The following is a 13,301-nucleotide window of genomic DNA, read 5'->3' as shown; positions in this document are numbered from 1 at the left end:
CAGCTTAAAAGGGGAAGGGAGGAGGGAGTTTTAATCCTTTATGAAAAAACGCAACAGCTTGTGATTGCTACATATATCTCAGGAGTCAGAGGACTCTGTAAGAGCAGTGAGGCAAATTGTCAGGGCTTGAGCTGTCCTGGGACAAAGGAAATTACAGAAGATGTACTGCCTTATACAAGTTTTATTTAGTTTTATTTGAATTTGTATTTGTAGAACTCTCTAATGCCTGTATCTAGATGCAAAGTTCAGTTACCTGTTCCTTAGTCTCTCTCACCCCTTCCTAAAACACAGCAAGGAGGCTTTTCTGCCACATTGTCATCACCCACAGCAAATTAATGTCCTACACACTGCTCCTTCCAGGAAGCTTCTGTAACAGTTGGAAAAAAATAAATAAATCTGAAGTTCACCAAACATTCTGGGAACCAAGACAACCCCCAGTTTTTGATTTATTGAAAAAAAAAATAAAAAATCAAAAACCCCACCAACCACACAAATCCAAAAAAGATAAGTTAATCAGATCTTTCACTGCCCTCTGCTGTTACCAGTCATTTGGCTTCCAATTTACTGTTTAATAATGTTGTGCTGGGGGTCAGGGCTGGCAGTGTCCCAGCCCCCTTCTCAGGCGGGTTGGAGCTGCAGCTTGCAAATATGCTGAAGTTTAATGCAATCTGTCGTCTTTGGTAATCACATTCCACCCGCACTGCATGCAATAAAGACATACTGGTAAATGCATTTGCTAAAGATACACTCCAATGAAAAGGCTACAAGGCTGATTTACAGGAGGCAAGGAAGAAGCATCAGGTAACGGAGGCTGGCAATAGATGTGCCAATGCTCTGCGCACAGCAACAGAGGGCACGGATTGTGCAGCAGCAGCACCGGCACCACTTTACATTAAAGCTAAGAGAAAGAAACCACACGTTTTGGGAGCTGGGGACTTTAAAGATATCAGAGAAAAGCCCTTTCCCTGGCAGCTTTAACCTTGCTGATTTGCAGACATACAAAGACCTTCTTTGTAAACAGGAAGGAAAAAAATTCCACTAGGACTAGCAACAACATTTGGTCTAATATATCCTGACAATTTTCCCATCTCCTTCTGTCAGGCTTCTTCTGGGAGCCGGCTGGCAGCTTGTTTCATGTTATACTTAAATCAGGCATACAGCTTCCCCTCACAATGCTAATGCGACAGAGAAAGACTGCTTCTATGAAATCTCCACCTCTCCCCCACCCTTTGCATCAGTAATCCCATGAGAGGAGTCTCAGTTTTCTATTCCCAGAAGGCTCCATCCTTTTCCCTACATCCATCTACTATAGTCTCAGCACCCTTTAGAGAATTTTCTATACACACACATTCCCCCCCCAAAAAAAAACCCAAACCCTGCCCTTAAGGGACATCTGACCCACTGAATTCTCACATGGCGAACAGCATCCTTTACACTCCAGACATCCCAAGCAGCAGCTTATTTCTTACCACTCACTTTTCCCAAGACCATATCCTAGTTGTTATGTCCAAATAGTTTATTTCTCCTTTCTCCTTCACTTGTTTCAATAGCCAGAAATTCTTCCAAGGTACTGAACATGATGTCCTAAGGCATCAACAGAACCTACTAGGGCTTCTGCATCTCGGAGGGAAGAGCCATAAGGCTTGCTGGCACCCCATACAAGATGAAATTTTTTAGGAGTGCAATTTTCTTAAAGGCAGCAGCTTTGCCCAGTAAAGAAGCTTTCCTCATGCAGCAATGAAAGGAAGCAAGACCTCCAACTGCGAAGTCCCATAAAAGGAGGATGTTTAGAGCCCATTCAAAATGTTGCCGATATTGGCAAAATGGATTTGCCTACTGTTTGCAGTACACAGCATCCAAAATCTACAGAATCATTGTGACTGACTTTCAAACCTAGGAGCATTGGTGCTGCTGTTTTGGTGGCAGCTCAGTACAACAGGACTCACTGATGGAAGTGAAGTTGGGACATACCACAGTGTGGCTGGGAAATGTGGAATGAACGTGGGAAAATGGATCCCAGTGAAAACTTGTCTCCTATGAAGATCACAATTTGACTAATAGAAGCCACAGTTTTCAGGAACACTTCCCAGAAGAAAACACCATGCAAAACAAGACAGAAAAGCCAGCAAGTACAACAGGGAAGCTTTTGTTACCTTCTGAGCTGCACTAACACAGCGCTGATATTCCTTAGCCAGCTCCGAACACTTGAGCACTTCATGTTTGTTTTCTTGGTAGCACTTCAAAATTTCAGACTGCAGGTTTGCGCAGACAGGATCAGTGTTCCTCCTCCTGCAGGGAAAACAAGCACAGAAAGATGTGTGAAGAGTTGTTTTCACCTACTTACTACCACTTTACCAGGGGCACACATACTAATCCTGCGTTGGAGTCATCTAGTCTTAACAGAGAAACTGGTGGGAGCAACAATCACCAAAGTGGGTCAGATGACCAACAGTGTCTTTCAGCTGAAAAATCCAGGGTACTTAGCAAAAAGAAGGAACACGTTCTTTCTAGGTTGGTGTGGAAGGCTGGTTTACCCTTAGACAAAACATCATCTCTCCTCCACAGTCAGGAGGGGAAAAAAATAAATCAATTCCAAGAGGTTCAGTGATTTCAATGATTTCCCCAACTCACACTGGAAATCTTTGGCAGAACTCAGGAACCCTGGCAGGGCCTGCGCTAGATCTGTAACAGTCTTGACAAGGAACTGAATGAACTTGTTGAATAAGCCGCCTCGACCTATTGAATTCTCATCTATTTAAACACTTCAAAAAAAATCCAACACAGTCGGAAGCACTGCAATTCTCCTAGTGACTAGAAAAAACAGAATAATAGCAAGACCAGATATCCTTTTCTTTGTATTTCTGAAGCAATTAGTACTCATACCCCATAAATGGCATTGACAGCTACCCAAGAACAATTAGGGATGATGTTCTTATACTCTAATGTGCATGTGTACATATGGCACATCATCAGCAACAGTACCAATAAAGCAGAAGGTCGTTGTAAAACAATACCAGCAACAATGGCACAAAAACAGTAAGACAGTGTCATCAGCTGCACAGACAGGCAGACACAAATTGCAGGAATTTGCAGCACAATTGCCATGGTATGTTTTACCAGGAACAAGAGAACATATGCTTAGGTGTAGCAATCCTCAAATGACGCCTTCTAAACCACAAAGCATTTAATTCCTTGCTTTTTCTGCCCCAATATGCTTACAGAGATCTGGGCCCAAATATCAAAAGCAACTCTTCCTTGCAAAGCGCTTGATGCTACAGGCAGGCATGAGTGCCATGCCACGATGTATTCATTTCCACAGTAACAACAGGCACTCAGTCAGCCACAAGGCTCCACAGCGAGGCAGAGAGAAAACATGACCTGTTCCTGGGCATTTCTCATTCTCTCAGGTGGAAGAGATTTCCAAGAGACGTGAAATCTTAAACCAAGATCTTTTAGAAGCTTCTGGAGAGCTCAGATCTGAGTTTCCAAAACACGCTCATTTTTGTAAGGTGCTCAGGAAGCCAAGTGGAAGGGCCAAAAGAATTAAAAAATAATAAAAATAAAAATAAAAATCTGTCCTTACTGTATCATCAACCTAGTTGCTCCCTCAAAATAGTTTGGCTGAGGCATATTCCAAATGACACTTCTTCAGTCCTCAGTCTTACTGTCAACATACATGGATGACTAAGAATTTACCAGTAACAGTATGACAGCCCCACTAAAACACTGAGGTTTCAATCAGAAACCACCAAAGATACTATACAAACTTCTTTTTCCACCTCTTCACTAATCTTACAGCTTTTAGAAGAAACTTATTCCATCCATGGTCGCTAGAGGCTAGTGTGCATTTCTGATTTCAAAGTTCTATAGCAAATCACCTTTAAAGCCTCTAAAAATCCATATTCTAAAAAAATCTTCAAATTTTGGAATAGAAAAGTACCCAGGGAGAGCTTCAGAAACTCATAATGTTGGCATTTTGCTTTGTCACTAACTTTAATACCACTCTAATCAAATCGGTGAGACTGTGGAAATGATACCAAACAATACCAGGTCAGGAAATACCACCAAATCCCTCAATTCATTGAAAAAGTTCAGGCTTTTAAAATCTGGGGTTTTAAACTCAGTCATGTTAAACTGAAGGGCATTTTGTAATTTGCATGAAAAGACTGGAACAGCAAAAAGGTACAGCATGCCACAAAATAGTCTGTATTCATCTGAACTGAACAATATGGTACAAACATCTTGGAAATATTTAGAAGAATGCTTGAGGTTGCCACTGTTGGCATGGAGAGCTATAGGAACTGTGCCTTTTTAATGTGTGTCTGCTCGTTCACTGTCTCTCCTATGGCATCAGTCTTCATTGCCTGGAGTAAATATAAAGCTAGGACCCATCTGTGGACTCAGACAGTAGTACAAAGTCTGTGGTCCTCTTCTTTCAGGACACCCCTTGGTGCTCTGTCCACAGCACAGAGGCCTATTTAAAATCCATGCAGTGGTGAGCAGGAAAGCCACAGAGTAAGTGTTGCTGCCTAAAGCCTACCAGAGGCAAGGGATCAATCAGCACAGAATGGCGTGCATTGCCCAGCGAGTACCTGAGTTAGCATTCATACATGCCACTTTCCACAACACACAGATTTTTTGGGTACCGGGTACCTGGAACCATAACAAGAATATTCTCCTTCATTTCTTCAAAATAAAATCTCAAACTGTGGATATACATCAACTGTACCAGCTTCTCAAAACAAATTTAGAGAAACTAATCAACATAATGCAAAGCTGGTTAAGGTAATAATCAATACAAATTACAGAAACCAATATATTAGTGCATTCACCAGTGAACTGGAAATTCAATGGAACCAGTTAAATCCCACTGAGAATGACATTTCACTTTGGAGCGGGAAGCTAGCACTGCTCGGGAGATAACTGTCACTGTGCCCCACTGTGCAGTGTGATCCATGAAACAACGGGACAAGAAGTACATGTGAGCTCACCGTAAATTAGCACATCCTGCTGAGTCCAGGAGTACACAAGCCACCCACATCCAGCAGTTTAGTTTTGGTACCCATCTGGACTGAAAAAGGGGATCCATACTGCTTTGGTGAACAACTGCCTGAGGAACTGCCCCTCCCAGCACAGCAATCGCTACTCTTGTCCTATCTCACTCAAAGGGATGCCACATTCCTGCTCATGTTAAGTCTCTTCAGGCTGCAACATTTCCACACATGGGGGGACAACAGCCCCATACACCAGTTGCACATTTCAGTTGTCTGGCTTTACTCATACATATCTGAAAGTAAAAGGTATTAACACACACAAAAACCCTGATGGAGACCAGCAACATCTAACTACAAACATCTCTGCTGAGAGCAACAGCACATGGACTTCCAAAGGAGGGGGACCTTCGACAACTGTCTCCAACCTCAGCCCAGCTCAAGGCTGTTGGCACTAACCTTTAGAAAAATTAATCTTCTGGACACTCCGTGACACTGCCTTTGGAAAACACCTTGTGGTTTTGAGGGGCTGTATTATTATTTCTTTAACAACAAGGGGGAAGGAACATGGTGGAGCAGGGATGAGGTTTGAATACGTAAGAGTAGGGGACTAGTATGCTTTGACTTTTCTTCTAAAACAGATCACAGTTTTAAACATAACACGCCACTATCAAATAAAGTAGACAATTACCCTCTGTCTAAAATAAAAGGCATTGTGATTACAGATGTAAGAGGCTCATTGATAGCAGCTAGGAAAAAGGCAAGAGAGAAAGGATGGACTGGGAAGAGCTAGGACAGTACCTCAGACAGGGAAGCATGGGAGATGAGCTCTGACAATACCTTGGAAATAAATGCAAGATGTACAGAATATGAAAGATTAAACCAATAACACACACTCTCATCTGCCTAAAGGAAGAGGAAAGGAGAAAAGATGACAGGTGGGAAAAAGGAAAGGAAGAATCTAGAAATAAAACTCATTAGCAGTGCCTCCCCCATCGTAGTGGGGAAAGACACCTTTGCTTCACCACTGTTCAACGGGAAGGAAGACAACGTACACCTGAAACCCATGATTTCAGATCTTCCTCTCCCCCTCCCATGGAGGGATCTAAACCAGGTCTTTGTCTGGAACAGAAGGCAGAGGTTTTCTCAAAATGAAACAAAAGGCATCCTTCTTTCTGCTATCCCTCGAGGTAAGACGGAATGAGCATGATCTTGCTGCATTTTGACACATCGAGAGTTACCAAATCCTCTCTATCACTGCGTATTCCCTTTATTTAATAAATGAAATCTCATCAACTTATCCTTCTTCTATTATCACTGCTGACATCAATCTGATAATATTGGCTTGGCGTGGAATCGTGCTATTATATGTCCTCTTGATATTTAATTTAAGAGAAACGTCTGCAGTGGGGTGAATATGTGAAGCAAGCTTTTTATTACTGGCAGCAGTAAGGACGCTGGGAGTGAATTAGACATTCATCTTAGTCAGGGCCAATCTAGTGGCTCAGAAGAGGTTTTCTTCTTAACCCTCTCCTAACTGTTCAATAGCGGCAGGTAACGGCTGCTCCAGTCAATAACTGCACTCATTTGTCTTGGCAAATTCATTTCTACATGGATATAAACCCCATGAAGAAGTGCTAAGCGTCTGGGAGGTTAAAACAAGGTTCTTCAAGCATTTCCATCACAAGCTCTGCGATAGTAGGAAGAGTGCTGGTCTAAATGTCCATCAATTAATCAAGAAGCAACACAGCTTTGAAAGACAAACACACAAACTCGCTACAAGGAGTGATTAAGGCAGTATCATCAGAATACAGACCCCACAGACAGCAGGTTTCAAACACAGCATGATGGCTGGTAGCTAGTTGCTGCTGACAGGTTCCCTTTTTGGAAGAATTATGGACTCTACAGGAAAGCAAGGGAAAGCTGGAAGATGTGTATGTATTTGCTAGTCCTTCCACCCAGCTGAAAAATCAGACTAGCTAAGCAGAGGTCCAACTTTAATGCTTTAGGACTTGGCAGCTCTTTAGACTAGTGCACGATCAGTAACCACAGTGAGTACCCCAGCACAGCTTGGCTTTACCTGCTAGAACAGCAATTCCAGATGGAGTTAAGTGCAAGATCCTCTTTTTACATTTTACTCTGGGAAACCAATCAAGCCGACAAAAAACTCAAGATAGAGACTGATGTTATCTAAACACAGACGTTTCGATAAGTCTGCTCAGAAAGTAAAAAACAAAGATTTGCAGGGTCCCTCACAGAAGCCAACTTTTAGAGTAGCTACGCTCCGGTACACAGCTGCAAGCAGCAACCCAAATGGGGCAGCAACTTGGAATTTCCTGTAAGCTGCAAAATCTGACAACTGGATTAGTTGCTTTCTGCTGCATTATTTGACTAAGACCAGTGTCTGAGCTAACTTGAGCAAACCACATTAGTCACCACTGTCACCACAGCGCAGACAGCCTCAGAGGTCAGCAATGAGGTGCACATGCAGCACTGAGAAAAACCCAGGCACACAGCAGCAGTTTTTGCAAGTCAGGAAGGAATCAGCGACGCGTCATATATTTGGTTAACATGTTTATATATCCAGGGTACATTACATGTATTTCAGATTAAGCTCAGTGATGCTTTGGCCACATAAATGTGTGCTGCCATGCTGTACTATACATATATAAAAACTGCTAAGTGGTTAACTGACCTGTAAAACTGCATTCTCCCTTGGGTAGCAGTTGGCTTTGATGGCTTCTCTTTAACATGTCAGAAAAATAACTCCAGACAGATGCAATACACAGCACATAGAAAGGTTCCATCCTCTCTCATTATTGCATCCTTGACATTTACAGCAGAAAATTAAACACAATTGAAGCATTTCATTCACACATAACAAACTCATCAGCACAGAACAAACAGCTAGGGAAGCTAACTTTCAGCATAGGCCCCAGGATGCTGCACTATCACAAAGCAAACACTATGGCTCACTGCAACCTATGGAATTCCCTGATCCTTCACATCAGCTTGGTAACATGGCTTGAATGAAAGAGGGCAGAGTCATGTTGCATCTGTTTGGCAAGAGAAATAAGAAATAAGCAGCTTAATAGATTATCCAAATGTCTACTAAAAATTCAGTAATATTTAAGCTACATAACCTAGCACAGTATAAACAAACTGCATGCCTCATGAGGATAAACTAATGTGATCAGGAAGGAAATATTTCTGATCAGTTTCATGTATTCAAAACACTGCTCATCAGGGCTTTGCCACTGATCTGGATGGAATACAAGGCTTGCAGAATTAATATTGTGTAGAGCAAGAGGAGACAGACTAAAAGAAAAGGTGAAACCTCATGACAATTTCCATGTGAATAGGGCCACTACGTACAATTTTCAGCTGAAGCAGTTGTACTCCTGTCTTTCTAAAACCCTTCCTATATGCCTTGGCACACCGTCTGCAGCACACGACTACATGGCTGCAGTATTTCCCCCCTCTCTTTCTTCCTCTTGACAGCTGCGTTTCAATAATAGGTCACTCAATTCTCTTTTTCCCTACTTTGTCCATGGAAGTGCCTCATAAATGCATATTTATAAAGTACTATGAGTTTCTGGGTGACTCTGTGATCCTACAAAATTTGTCACTCAAGTACTTTCCAACATCCATTCCTGTTTTGACAGCTTGTTTGAAGCTGCTATGCAATTCCCCACTGCAATTTGCGCACTCAGTGCACCCTTGTCCTTTCCAGGACAAATACCTCCTTTCCTTCCGATCAGAGGTACACAGAAGCTGTTCTGAAATCTTCTCCTGTGTAAGTAATTAGATTCTATCGCTGTGAACAAAAGTTAACAGAAGTCCAAATATCAAGTGTCAGCAACTTGTTGAGTCACTGTACTGCATTCAGTGAAAATAGCCTGACCCAGCTGCATTTTCTTCATCAAACAAACAAAAAGCCCAAAACCCAAATTCAAAAATATACAGATTGAAGTGGAAAACGATTTAAAATTACCAGTTTTCTGTAACAACCTCTAATTTTGGAAATCTAACAACATTCTCTCCAAATCTCCAAAGTGATGCAAAGAGATTACGTGACCCATCCAAAGCTGGTTCCAGCTCTCTGTCCTTCTTACTTCAATGTATCACAAACTCCCCTGCCCTCCTTCGTGGTTTATTCTCACAAGTAGTCATTTCCCACTTGACCAACGGGTCATCCTAAAAGACTTGGATTTATACTTCGCTGTGCTTTGCCAAGCACAGTGTCAACCAAATTTAACTGGCTTCCTTAGCTCCCCATAAGCTGCAGGCACTGGGGTTTTGGTGGTGTCTCTGGGGGGAGGAGGAAGGTAGCAATATGCAAAGAACGGTACAAAACCATATAAAATTAAATGATCCCTATCCTACTGAACCTGTGAACACAATAACTAATCAACCCTATTAGCATTCTGCATGGCAGATGGCAAGTGGTTTGGAATAATGAGAGACTTTTCCCCACAAGTGGATAATTCCAATATACATTTGGATGTAAATTCTTTACTGGTTATGATGGTAGAATACCAAGTTATGAGGAACTGCCAGTTTGGAAGATGAAAGGAAAACTACTGCCACTTCCTTCACTTGCCAAGAGATACAGAAGTTAACAGAAATGGACCTCCTGCCCACAAAGCCATGCACCATTTTTTCCAAAGATGCCAAGCTACTGAAAGTTGACTAGCAAAGATGAAGAGCCTAAAGTTAGCAGCAAAATGGTCTCTGGAAGCCAAGCAGAAATGAGTCAGAATCTTGTTGCTGGAAGGAGTTCTCTGAATCAGAAAGGAAGCTGGCTCAGCTCCCACAAGGCAGAAAAGCAATATAGCAAGCAATAACTGAATCTGAAAACAACAAACAGCCCAACAAGTGACCCGTATAAGGATTTTCTTTCTTCAGATAAAAAACATCTAAAACTGGTTAAGATCTCAGGTCAGGAAGGGAATGCATGCAGCTTACAGAATGCATGCAGCACTGGCCCCAAGAATATACGGGTTGTGGTAGTGCTACGTTGTCTGGGAGTTAGCTGGGAAACCGCCTGCTGGGAGAATCCTGGGCCCATATTTTCTGTTGATCTATTAAACCCCCTCCCCCAAAAGTATTCTAAAGAAGGTAACTGACGATGTGATATGCTGATTTCATATAACTGCAAGGCATGAGAGACAGGCAGGTTCAGTAAATTTTTTCCTATGTGAGATGATCTCGTAATGATGTCAAGACTAACGAATTGGTTTTTTTCTAAAAGAAAACCCTGACCACTCATTTTAACAGCAGTTACTTTTCTAAAGTGTCACTAAGCACTGTACTAGGTCCCTACAGTTTACACCAGACTACACAAAGGAGTAACAGTGACGGACAAAAATATGAGTCCATTAGTATATCCTGAACTGACAAAGTGGCATATCCTGCTAAAGATGCAGAAAGAAATTCTGAGAGGAGAATGAAGCTGCCAGCATTAAAGTTCAGGTGGGATATGAAGCTCTTCATATTCACTTTATTAAAAAAAAAAAAAACAAAAAAACCACCAACCCTTGATTCTGCCCACATGCTCTAATCTTCAAAACCACTGTGTCCCCTTTTACCATGCTGTGCAATTTGTTGAGAACGGACTCAGAAAGATCCCCATTAAGCAGCTACTCATCCCCCAAAGAACATCAATAATGGAGCTTTCAAAGAACACACACAAAGTCTTAAAGCCTGGTTTTGGGGGAAAGTTATGATAATTTTTCTTTTTTTTTTTTTTTAATAAGTATTATAATTTCAAAAAGTCCTTAGAGAATTGAAAAAATCCTTATAGAAAATAATGTAGATAAGATGGGTTTACATTTGAAGATGAGCATATCAAATGTCTAGGGTGAGTTAATGAGACCTATACCTACTTGAAGATGCTCCACCGTGCTGTTAGTGGCACTCACGGTCAGCACAGTGCTGAGAAGTTCTCTCTGAAGAAACAATATTCATACCTGAACAAGCAAGTGTTCCTGTCTTCCAAACGCCACTTTTTCAAGCCAAATTACTTACAGTTGTTGCCGTGGTATGTGTATGTCCCAGACAGGCAGGCAAGAGACACTTCCAGGACTAACAAGGGAAATAAAAGGATAGGAAGGAAGACCCAGTCCCAGCAAGGTCCTCTCACAGTAGGCTGATACAACCTGATCTTGAGACCACAAAAGCTGATGGGACCCCATAGCCTAGACACCTATTTAGTCAGAGTAACATCATGAACTATTAAAATCACACCAAGTGAGTGAAAAATAACGTCATTGAAGCCTGGTCTGATGGCAGAGATGATTTTTCTCTGCCTTTGAAAGGGAAGAAAGGACCTCAATCCCTCCTCAGCCAACAACGAACACCACCAACTTCCTCTATACAGATGGATCACCGTGATGGAAGATGTCAACAGCTGTCCTGCCACAGTCCTTATTTCCCCAGAAGGAGGAGATACAGAAGCTCTGACCTACAGAACAAACTATTACTCTCCTCAAATTTCCCCCACTGGTACTTGTGTTTGGCCCATCCTATTATGCCTCCATCACTCTGGGAGGAGACCAACTCAACAGAAAGTAAAATGCACTGTGTGAAGTGTCATAATCCAGAATCAGAAACACAATTACTGTTCAAAATAGCAACACTGCCCTTGAAATCAGTTGCTACTGAATTAATGACCAGATTGTTAGGACTGTTACCTCATCTTTGCCTTAGGCTTCTAATTAGCAAACAAGTCATTAATTCACTGGTAACAAGTGGTTTCTCAGGCATTATTACTTCTGACATCTTTAATTTACCACTCTTTTTGGAAAGCTTCCCCAGACAACTTTAACCTCAGTCCTCTAGAAATCAACCCTGTGCCACTACCACCAGCACACCCACTGGAAGATGGAGGCAGAAAAACACAGCACAAATAAGCTCAGATGGGTCACTAATTAATATTCATTACTTCTTTCCCAACTCAAGCTAAGGGGAGGAGGGATCAAAGACACAAGAAGTTCTGGATTTTGGCGTGAATCTGTCATTACGTCTAAATCAACAATAAACCACTAGGAACCCTGAAGAAACCTTGCTTCCACCATGATGCACAGTGGAATATTTAATTCCCAATCTGAGGATCAGAGATCAGCTCCTATTTTCATTGCATTCTCCATGACAAAAAGCTTTGAACTGAAATATTTCACATACTCTGATGCACAAAGTATGTCTGAGGTTTGTTTTAACAGCTGCACAAAATATCCATGCTTTTGAAAACAATCTGGATTTGGCCTGCCAACAAACCCTGATCTAAAGGTTTTATAATGGCAACAGTACTACAAAATACAAGTGCTTTCCATGTAAAAATCGATAGCAATAGAAACATCCCAAACAAACTACATGGAGTCTTTGGTACTTCTTCCTTTGCTACTCCAGTCTTCACTATTCAGGTCTTATTTTATAAATTCCCAAGTTCTACCAATATACCTTTGAAGAAACGCTCTTGCAATTTTGAAAAGATATATTAATATTTTACACCTGTTTTTCAGCACTAACAGAACTGCGACCTCAGTTCATTGGGCTGATTTATTTGTCATCCCTCATCATGCGTGAGAGGAAAGACGATACTGTGAACACTAGATTAGAACATAATTTTACTAACTAGGCAAAAAAAAAGTTCTGTTTAGGACCAGCATTTTAGTAACCCCCAAGAACTGAACTTCAGAAAGAAGACTGCACAGCTTGCATAAAGTATACAATCTAATAAATTTTCAAGATTTAAAATTTAATTCAAAAAAGAATAACCTGGCTGAACTGGAACATTTACACAAATCCGTTACACACATTCGACTTTATTTCCACATACCATATTCCTAAAGCACTAGGGGAACACACTTTGCTTGGAAGTCAGTGCACTGATACAGTTACTTAACAGGCCCTCCAAAATCCGTAAATAAGATGTTTACATGCTAACGTAAATGAGTGAAGAACTTTTTGAAACAGAACTGAAAATGATCAGGAAGTTTTTCTTTCAGTAAAATTCACATCATGTAAAACGTCACAAAGTCAAAATTCTCCTGTCTACTCTTTTACCCTCTTTAGAAGTAACTTTGGGGAAACTCATGGCTTATAGTCTCTTACAGCAATAATCCAATTTACTATTAAGAGTAACTTTGTAAACGTGAGAAACAGCAAAGCTTTGACTAATAACTCATCTCTTTTAAATAAAGATTACGTGAAACACACTCAGTGCAGATGGAAGGAGGAACAACAAACACAAACCAAGCACTGGGGGAAGAACAAGACTGGGATGGAGCCAAACCATTTTTTGTGAAG

General features: G+C 41.3%; 1 protein-coding gene across 8 annotated transcripts in view; it reads right to left on the bottom strand.

The window, feature by feature from the left end:
* CHCHD6 (coiled-coil-helix-coiled-coil-helix domain containing 6) overlaps window positions 1–13,301 on the bottom strand; it is a 114,646-nt gene that overhangs the window by 35,711 nt on the left and 65,634 nt on the right. For all 8 annotated transcript variants that reach the window (XM_080384917.1, XM_080384913.1, XM_080384912.1 and 5 more), the window contains one exon: window positions 2,154–2,289. In XM_080384917.1, the coding sequence (XP_080241043.1) occupies window positions 2,154–2,289 (136 nt within the window). The remainder of the gene's footprint in view (window positions 1–2,153; window positions 2,290–13,301) is intronic.

The sequence above is a fragment of the Falco punctatus genome, assembly GCF_963210335.1.
Source record: "Falco punctatus genome assembly, chromosome: 4".
Lineage (NCBI taxonomy): Eukaryota > Metazoa > Chordata > Aves > Falconiformes > Falconidae > Falco > Falco punctatus.
Note: the sequence above shows the minus strand (reverse complement) of the source record. Positions and strands in the feature narration are given on the sequence as shown.